Source organism: Sinocyclocheilus rhinocerous, unplaced genomic scaffold (genome assembly GCF_001515625.1).
Source record: "Sinocyclocheilus rhinocerous isolate Xijiao unplaced genomic scaffold, SAMN03320098_v1.1 scaffold259, whole genome shotgun sequence".
In the NCBI taxonomy this organism is placed as follows: Eukaryota; Metazoa; Chordata; class Actinopteri; order Cypriniformes; family Cyprinidae; genus Sinocyclocheilus; species Sinocyclocheilus rhinocerous.
Window position 1 is genome coordinate 541,211 of NW_015635083.1, and position 10,476 is coordinate 551,686.

The 10,476-nt window shown below is 39.9% G+C and overlaps 1 protein-coding gene across 2 annotated transcripts in view; it reads left to right on the forward strand.

The window, feature by feature from the left end:
• The first annotated feature begins 341 nt into the window (after window positions 1-341).
• LOC107746652 (kinase suppressor of Ras 1-like) overlaps window positions 342-10,476 on the forward strand; it is a 43,541-nt gene continuing 33,406 nt past the window's right edge. For both annotated transcript variants that reach the window (XM_016560952.1, XM_016560953.1), the window contains exon 1: window positions 342-814. In XM_016560952.1, the coding sequence (XP_016416438.1) occupies window positions 569-814 (246 nt within the window). In that variant the 5' untranslated portion in view covers window positions 342-568. The remainder of the gene's footprint in view (window positions 815-10,476) is intronic.

Here is a 10,476-nt window from a genome sequence, read left to right on the forward strand (position 1 = left end):
ATAGTGTGGTAGATATGTGGGGGCGTGTTAGAATGAGCCGTTTTAGGGGGGCGTGGCAGAGTCTTAACTTTGATAAAGAATATCTCTTTGGTTTTGAGACTTTAGTCTTTGCAACTTTAGGGATCTTATCTATGCACAATCAGCTTGTAACACTCCAAAGAGAAAGGAAAACTTGAAATCGCATCATATGACCCCTTTAAGTCAAAAATTGAACAAAAACTCAATTACGTAAGTGTTCCTCAAACGGTCCGATGCGCGTGTAAACAAAACTTCATTTCCCACACTGCAAAGCATCAAACGCTTCTTCAAACAGCTGACTGAGGGTGAGACCTATGCGAGCGCTTCTCAGAGGGCTTCACGGGATATACATACAACGTTTGAGGCGGAACAAGCTGACTACGCGTCCTGTCTGGCTGTCAAACCAGTCCACGAGTATGTTTGAGGAGTATGCTTGCGCTCTGAACTAGTACATAACTCGCTTGGAGTAGGACTGGCAACTCCGTTTACTCTACATGCGTTTACAAACATGTCTTTGGACTAGTGTTTGCTGTAGTTCGAGCCCGAGCCCATGCCCCTAAAGCCGTGCCAATGCCGAGGAATGGATACTAGTGTCTCTGGCAAAGTTGGAAACATGGTCGCAAGTGATGAGGAGCATTTGGACGCGAGCGATGGCAGTAACGCAGGGATGGACGCGCTACACCAGTGCGAACTCATCCAGAACCTGATCGAGATCTCCATCTCTAGTCTGAAGGGGCTTCGGACCAAGTGCGCCGCATCTAACGACCTGACCCAACACGAGATACGCGCTTTGGAGGTAATGTTTTTGCCTATGTGTATTTTAAGTAGGCTAATAATCTACAGTGCATGCCAGGTTGCAGGTTGTTAAATCAAGTAAGTGCCATGACATTAGTGCGATCCAGTATTAGACGGTGTATGATAGTTCTTGATATGCCTAAATAATGAGGTTTGCTTTGTAGTTGCACCTTCAAGTCAATATTCATTTTATTGCCTATTAATATATTGACACCAAATTCATAAATGATAGGGGTCATGGAAACCCCCTCTTGGCTGACATTACTTCCTGGATATTAAAGTAGTTGTTTAGGGTGCATCTGCCTACCCCCTCCTGATGTAAAGTTTTACTTGTGTAGCCTAGTGTGCATTGCTAAGTAGAAAAGTTTCGCACTTGAAGAAATGAACAGCACTTGAAGAAATATCATGGAGCAGGTTGCTCCTTTATATGCACCACCTTGTTGAGATCACATGACCAGCTGTGTCATGAAAATAATAATATGTTTACTTTATATGGTGCATTCAGCCATAAACAGACATTTAAGCCATACAACAAACATTTTCTGTAATTATTTTACATAAAGTTATTGCAGTAGTGCAATGAACTTTTATTTCCTTTTTTTAAACAAAGGTGTAAATGCTTTCATATTGAGTAATTTTCATACTCAACCTTATGATAATCACTGCAACGGAATACTTTCGTGTATCGCAGATGAGTAAACTAGTCAAAGTCTGTAGCTGTTTTAAAAATACATGTTCCATGTCAAACAGCCTGTTATCTCAGTTTAGTTCTGCAAACAAGAGGAGCATATGTCAGAGGAGTATTAGTGCTATTTTTAACCATACGCAGGTATTTTTCAACAGTGGTTAACCCCTCCCACAAAAGTGAACTGAAATGCCAAGTTGGTCAAACATGTGGAACAGCATCACTTTTAATATTATTATGGTTGTATATAATAAAACACCATAAATTAGGGCTTTTCTCTGAAGATGAAATTATCTACTACTTATTAAGGTCAAGCACCTTCTTCTCTGAATCAAAACATGGCTATCATGTTGACAGCTCACAAACTCTCACTTTTAAATAATCAAGATGGGCTTGAGGCTTTGTTAAATAAACCGTTATTCTTTGAAATGTTAATGATGCTAGTTGTCATGGACACAGGTAATTGTGGCATTGTGGTGTGTCTGTTCCTGCTTTGGTGAAACTTATCTGCAGGTTTTGTACGTCTAGGGAGGCACTTCATTGTTTCTCATGATAAAATTCAAAAATAACTCTCGTTCAAGTCATGTTACATTTTTTTATCACTTTCCTTATTATCAGCCAAGTGCAAGAACAAGAATAAAATGCATGTCCTTTGAAACAGTAATATTTATATAACAGTATGATAATGTGTGATTTCCCAAGGCCACATGGTGAACTGTAATTACAAGAAATTTACAATAAATATAAAGCAATATGTACCCAGCGTGCTATATAAAAGCTTAAAAAATGGTGTTAAGTATAGTGCAGGCAGTGTCAGAGAGACTTGAATTGCAAGATGTAAACGCAGAGTCTAGTGCTCATAAAATGACTGTAATGCGGCAAGGATTGTGCTGAGGTAGAACAATAACAAGCAGAGTCAGGAGTATGGGTTGCATTTCTGCATTGGGTGGGGGTGGACAGTCCCATTTGTTGATTGTCAGAGCTATTGGATAGTCTAACAACTTGGAAGTCTAGTGGTTTTGGATTCTTCAAGCTTCCTCCAGATGAAACTAACAAGAGATGGACTGATAATGTTGCTGTTAGCCTTTCTGTTCAATCCTTGTTAGCTGGAAGTGTGGTTCCAGTGACAAACTGAGCTATTTTTACTACCCACAGCAGAGCTCTTTTGTCTAAAGCAGAGCAGTTAACATACCAGACAGTGATCCAGCAGGTAACACAGGTACTCTCTATGACACACCTGAAGAAGCTGTTACATTTTCACTGGCTAGCCTAAGTCTCTTATGGAAGAAAGGTACTTTCAGGTTAAGGATGAGGTGTTCAGGGTTCATGTGTTAAGGTCATTGTTAAGGTGACATCTTTGTCTGAACTCTCTAATCGTGTCATTTTGTGATTGTTTTCTTTTTACCAGACTTTGAGCTGTCTTACCTTTTCCCTGTATGCTGTCTTGTTGATATCATCAACTTATGTAATTGCTTTGATGTTCCACGACAGTCTCGGGTCAGCGAGGTAGGTATTGCAGTGGACTCGGTACACTACCCCGGTGACACCAGTGTTAAGAAAGGTTGCCTTTGAAGTCAAGGAACAGCAGGTGGCCTTGGCTCTTTTAATACCTGTGGAGATGTAGGTTCAGCTGAAGAGCTGTGGCCATCAAAAGCCTGTTGTGGTAGGATGAGAGAAGACGGATACAGTGAAAATGGTGTCAGGCCTCAGAGAGTGGCTTGACATCCCAAGGGCCGTCTCAGAATTAGGGACATGGTGGCCTGGCAACCTGAGTCCCTGGCTGCAGCATCCGGGTGGTGGCACGGGATTCCCTACCTGCTCACTTCCTGGACCTACAAGGATACACTTTGCATACCCAGGGACCAGAGACCAATCCCCTGAGGTTATAAAAATTTTCCCAGAGAGAGCAAACTCTCTGATTGTAAAGTCCTACTCCTGGAGAGCCACTTTTCTGTGGAGTACACCTGTCCATCGTCCAGTTTAGCTTCAATCTAACATGAAAAATCTAACCAAAGTCTTCAGGGTTACCTGAAAGTTACAGGCTGGTGTGTTTGACTAGGTTTGAGCTAATCTCTGTTGGACAACTTTCTCCAGCAGCCCCTGCTCAAAGGTTTCTAGTAACTTTGTAAGAAATTAACCCTCCAGGAGCAGGATTGGGCACCCCTGATATAAGGAGAAGCGGTCATTCGGTCACACATTGGATTTCAGCGTTTATCCAAGGTCTTATATTGGGTGGTGTGGTGATCAACGCCCTTGTTGATGTAAGCTATGACTGATACATATTCCTCCATTTAATCTTCATTAAACTTAACCTCATTGAAAATATCCCAATCAGTGCCACCAAAACAGTTGAGCAGGACTTTGTTTGCTACCTCTGGACACACTTGAATTACTAGGTGACCTGTTTTCCCGGCACTCAAAGCGAAGCACAGAGAGATGGTGCTAAATGGCAATTATCGTTTAGATTCCTGTCAGTAAATCTCACAGAATTCCTGTAGATGAACTGGCTGTCTCTCTGTGTGGTTGGCAGCTGAGAATCTCTGGTTAGTGGCTTGTCTTCTCTGGCCATTGGAAAGATCGCTGTGTGTTTGTGCTATTGTGGCTGTTCCTATATTTAGCAAGCGTGTTCCCTTCATATGCATGTGATTAGTGAGCAAGATTCCTCAGTCCGAGGGAGGGTTTGTGAAAGTGAATCTGACTCTGCATGCTACAATCCCGTAATGCCGCAACTCCACTAAACACTTTTGTGTAGACAGAGGGCATCCATCAAAGGGCTGAAGAACAAAAGTGATGGAAAGTCCAGGCAATGTGTTCCTCCCTCTCTCTGCTTGAACAATAAGCCTGCATGTGAGAGGCAGGCCGAATTGCATTAGGAGTAGGGTTACATCAAGCACTCAGAATAAACTGTGTAGACTGTGTGTTTATGGATATTGGAGAAGACAAGCAGTTTGCAAAATTACATGTCTTTTATCTGTCTCAATGGGGGAACAAAAGAAAATCCTTAGGTTTTTGTTTGATTTAGTGAGGGGAACAGATGCAGACCTGGACACTAGCAGATGTCCAACAACTATGTGTTACACAATTACTTAACCAATGGGTGTTACGTTTCTGTCCGGGAGTAGACCCACACTCTCCCCTTGTAAAGATGTCAGGCATTCATATTGACAACGATTTATTCTGGAGGTCACCAAGTCGTTGTACTAGTAGGTGGTGCTGCTTGACTTCTGTAATCAATTGTATCAGGAAGTGGATCACTCCAGGTGGACCTCCCATTGGCAGTTGCCAACTTTCATTGAAAACACACAACTTTGTGGGTGCAAATCATGAAGGACCCTTTAGGATTTATTAAAAAATTGCAGTGGCATTAACAGTTCAGTATCATGTATGATTCATGTGAAACATACTCAGTTTTAGTTCTTTTTGGCTATTTCATGAATTTAAATTGTATTTGTCTCCACAGAGATGCAAATCTTTTCTGTTGTATTATATGTGCCCTCATTTAAGCTTTGGTGAGTTGTGGGACTGTTTAAAACTAGTTTAGCACAGAAGTGTGTCATCTGTTTCATGCCGTTTATTTTCAGAACGAAATGTCGGTCAGTCTGCACTCAAGTGTGAAATTATACCGCTTAATCTTGCACATTATTTCTTCATCTTGTGATAAGTGTAAGTCCCTTCAATGAAATTTGTGTTGAAGTCACATCATCTTTGTCTTTCAGTGCCGTCATCTGGCTATCACTAAATGTTCTCCACAGGCTCAGTACAGATCTGGCCACAACCACTCTGTGGCCTGAGTCTGTCGGTTTGCAAGACTATGTGTTCTCAGAAGCAAATCATGCATCTGTGTAAAATGTGTAGATGCAAGTTTTTTATTGCTCAGGAAGTGCTGTGTATTGAAGTCACATTTCCTACTTGTTTTGTGCTGGTGAAAAAACAGTACATCAAGCACTCAGAATAAACTGTGTAGACTGTGTGTTTATGGATATTGGAGAAGACAAGCAGTTTGCAAAATTACATGTCTTTTATCTGTCTCAATGGGGGAACAAAAGAAAATCCTTAGGTTTTTGTTTGATTTAGTGAGGGGAACAGATGCAGACCTGGACACTAGCAGATGTCCAACAACCATGTGTTACATAATTACTTGACCAATGGGTGTTACCCACACTCTCTTCTTGTAAAGATGTCAGGCATTCATATTGACAGCGATTTAGTCTGGAGGTCACCAAGTCATTGTACTAGTAGTGGTGCTGCTTACCTGCTGTAATCAATTGTTTTAGGAAGTGGATCATCTCAGGTGGACCTCCCATTGGTAGTTGCCAACTTTCATTGAAAATGCACAACTTTGTGGGGCAAATTGTGAAGGACCCTTTAGGATTTATTAAAAATTTTCAGTGGCATTAGATCTAATAGTTCAGTATCATATATGGTTCATGTGAAACATACTCGGCTTTAGTTCTTTTTGGCTATTTCATGTATTTAAATAGTTTTTTTGTTTGTTTGTTTTTTGCCACAGAGATGTAAATCTTCTCTGTTGTATTATATGTGCCATCATTTGGTGAGTTGTGGGACTGTTAACAACTATTTTAGCACAGAAGTGTGTCATTTGTTTCATGCAGTTTATTTTCAGAACGAAATGCCGGTCAGTCTGCAATCAAGTGTGAAACTAAACCGCTAAATCTTGCATATTATTTCTTCATCTTGTGAAAAGTGTAAGTCCCTTTGATGACATTTGTGTTGGAGTCACATCTTCTTTGTCTTTCAGTGCCGCCATCTGGCTATCACTAACTGTTCTCCACAGGCTCAGTACAGATCTGGCCACAACCACTCTGTGGCCTGAGTCTGTCAGATTGCAAGACTGTGTGTTCTCAGAAGCAAATCATGCATCTGTTTAAAATGTGTAGATGCAAGTGTTTTTTATTGCTCAGGAAGTGCTGTGCATTGAAGCCACATTTCCTACTTGTTTTGTGCCAGCAAAAAAACTGTCCGCGTTGTGTTTTGGGATTTCCTGTGGATGGGCATAGGTGGTCTGCACAAAAACGTAGTATCTACTGCCAGCTCACCAAAAATCCACCAGTTTGATTAATAATTGCGTGCAAGTTTTGGGAGGTTCATGCACAAATTCTAAGTAACTTTCAAGATCGGTAGTCTTAGAACTTTTTGTCTGTTAATGATGTCACTAGGGTCATCTTTGTTAAATTATTTACCAGGATTTGAGTAGTATGATCGTTAAAAACCTTTTAATTTGTGGTTTACGGTAACACAAGTTTTACCGATGTGCACTAGACGTTGCTGGGTATTTGGTGCTGTCCCTGCATGCTGCAGTGAAGTCGCTCTTGATGAAAGGGTCTCCCCCTGAAGGCAAAGTGGTAGATGGGTGGCGTGGGAATGTTTAAAGTGTCAAATTAGGAGAACAATTACAGCAACATTATCTTCTCTGTCTTTCTGTGAACTGTAATCCTCTGCCAATCAGAACACATTATAAGCGATTGTTCTCCCAAAAATGAAAATCTTGTCATCATTAACTCAATTTACTGTTACATTGTTCCAAACCTGTATGACATTATTTCTAAGAAGGTTTCACCTTCACCTTTTTTCCCTTGTAATCAAGGTCAGTGGGATTGCAACAACATTTAGATCCCACTCACTTTCTGAGACTTCAGATGTCTTCATTTGTGTTACAAAGAGGAAAGTCATACAGGTTTGGGACAATGTAACTTTAAGCACTCTTGGCTAGAATATAGCATTAACCTATTGTGTCCTGTGGTCCATTTTAAAGAAGTACACTGACTCATGATGACACAAATATATTTCAGCAACCTGACTTCCTTTTAAATTACTACCTACAACAACCTTTTTGGCTCAGTTGTCTTGAGTACAGACCTGTGGCTTATTTCAAAATCATTAAATTTGCACTGGATGGGAAGAGGGATTGCCACATTTTTGGATGTGATAAAACCTGCTCATGACACAATCTTGGTTTCAGCGCCAGAGCAGTGGCAATCGTAAGCACTTGAGTGATATTCCCAGTTAATGCTCTTTCGTGTAATAGACCCTAATTGACTGAAGAGATCTGGGAGAAACACATTTTGAAGAATCACGACTCCCTAGCATCTCAGTTTTGGTTTCTGGGAAATTTTACTTTGCTCAGTAGCGAGAGTGATCATCAAAAGCTTTTTAAGGTTCATTTGCACATAGTTTCTATGGATGGAAAGTTAACACATCATTGCGAGGCCCATTAGGTGCGGTGGAGCATGGGCTTCTCAACCGGCTAATGTTTGTTCATATCAGGAAATCCCCATGTGTTTTTTCAACAGCTTTATCATTCTTTTTTCCCCCTTTCTCTTTTCTTGTGTCTTATGTTCCACGAAGCCTTGCACTTTATTGTCTAGTGCTGCACATTTTATTCTTTTTATTTTGTGCTTGCCTTTATTGGCAACTTTTCATCCATGTTTTTTTTTCTATTAAACATTCTGTTTTTGATTTCATCATTGAGACTAATCATTTAATGGATCTATTGCTATGTACACAGCTGAAATAATAGCCCTATCATGATTTTGGAGGTAGTCTGATTGTTTAAACCTAGCATGCATTATCCCGTATGCTTTTATGTTATTGTCTGAAACAATAGGCGCAGGTTTGCTTGTATTGGTGACACAGTGTGTAACAGGATCCACGCCACTCCACTACAGTCTACAGTTACCTTATCATCTGGTACAACTGTGACACTTCTTTTTGCAAACCGTTTATGCATGTCGTATTTAATGAAATCAAGTGAATTTGTAGATGTTGAGTGCATGCCTACACAAAAGAATTTCGATGTGGAAATTACATCATCATTTCTCCATGCACACTCATACCAGAAACCCTCTTCTTCTTGAAATGATTGTAGCACCGTTTTACCAGGAACCGTATTTATGAAATCAGCATCACACTTGCTACACTGTTGATTGCCAACTTACGCTCTTTTTAGAACTTTCACAGAGGTCTGTACTAACAAGACACCATTATGGATTGTGTCTCTTACCTCTCTAATGAAGCTCATTTTGCATCTAAGAGGCCAGGTGCTTTCAAATGTCACAAAAGATTCTCAACCTATCCTCTCTCTGACACTTTAGTTAAGCAGGTCCCCCCTGCCCCATACTCCAGCCGCCCCTTGAGAGGTGTAACGGAGACGGCAGATGAGAGGAGAGATAGTCATTGAATACAGACGCACTCCTGCACATTGTGCCAGGCTGTGTCTGGTGCAAGCTAACACCCTGTTGTGTTTGAGGTTCGCTCGTGGCCGACCGATGCATCAAATCAGCATCAAATGGGGGCATTCTCAGAGAGTACCTAGAGAAAAGAGCCAGCACACCTTCTCAGACTGCTATAGACCTCCTGAAACTTTAATGATACGCTGCTCTTGTTCTCTTTTGAAGACTGCGCTACATTCTGTGTTGGCGGTTTTGCCTGGGTGAGGTGATAATATGCTCATACATAAAGCCATCCACTGCTGTCTTGTCTCTCAGTGGAATTAATGGCTAGTAAGGCCGATACTGCAGCTGCGTTCTTCCCGAGTGCCGTGACCTTATATAGAGATACGAATGGAGAGAGCTAATCAACTGCACAGGTGGCTGGTTGCTGGGCTACAGGTTCAGGCAAATTTGCCACTGCCTGTGACCTACCAAAGCTTTTGTAGACAACCGAGTGTCTTTCTCAGTGGTGATCTCTAGATAGAGCAAGAGTTTGGTAAAAATGATGATGTGTAACAATGTGTGAAATCTAGAAATAGTTAGAATTACTCTTGCACGCTGGTGGTTTGCATAAACGACTGCCGCTACTTCTGTTCCTGCTCAACAACGCAGTCTGCCCTGTCGCACTTTGACTGTCTTGACTATTTATATGATTTGAAAGGTCAGGTAAATCGGAATACTTCTGAAATGTGTGAAATATTTGCCAAAATATGTGTTTAACTAGGTGATAAATAAATAGTGTGTTCAGTATTATAAATGCAAATGGTTATAAAGAAAAAAAAGACAATTGTGACCCTGGACCACAAAACCAGTCTTAAGTCGCTGGGGTATATTTGTAGCAATAGCCAAAAATACATTGTTTGGGTCAAAATTATTGATTTTTCTTTTATGTCAAAAATCATTAGGATATTAAGTAAAGATCATGTTCCATGAAAATATTTTGTAAATTGCCTACTGTAAATATATTTAAACTTAATTTTTGTTTAGTAATATGCATTGCTTCATTTGGACAACTTTAAAGGTGATTTTCTCGATATTTAGATTTTTTTGCACCCTCAGATTCCAGATTTTCAAATAGTTGTATCTCGGCCAAATATTGTCCTATCCTAACAAACCATACATCAATGGAAAGCTTATTTATTCAGTTTTCAGATGGTGCATAAATCTCAATTTCCAAAAATTGACCCTTATTTTGTGGTTTTGTGGTCCAGTGTCACAATTATGCATCCAGTATGTGTTTTTGCATTCAGAAGCAGCAGAATTGAAGAGGATGCAGATATCTCTGGGATTTTTAATGCATGACTGCCCAGTTTTGTATTGCGTGTATTTATAGTGTTTTCATTTGCTATAGTGTAATGTCTTAGAATTTTCTTTACATGGGGTCCTTCCTGAGCAAATAATTATGTATTTGATTTATTATGTATTAATTTGGTTAATTAGCACACTGTTTAATTACATTTAAAGGCTTACCATACATGCTGAGAGTGTGTTTATACTCAGAATACTTTTTTGAGGATTCTTTGATGAATAGAAAGTTCGAAAGAACAAAATAAATTAATTTGAAATAGAAATATTTTTTACCATTATAAATATCTTTACTGCCACTTCGAAAAATGTAATGCATCCTAAATAAGAGCATTCGTTTTTTTCTTTAAAAAAAAATGTAATTTACTGACAAACTTTGCACGGTAGTGTTTACTACAGCTATATCTAAAACACACACACACACACACACACACACATATATAT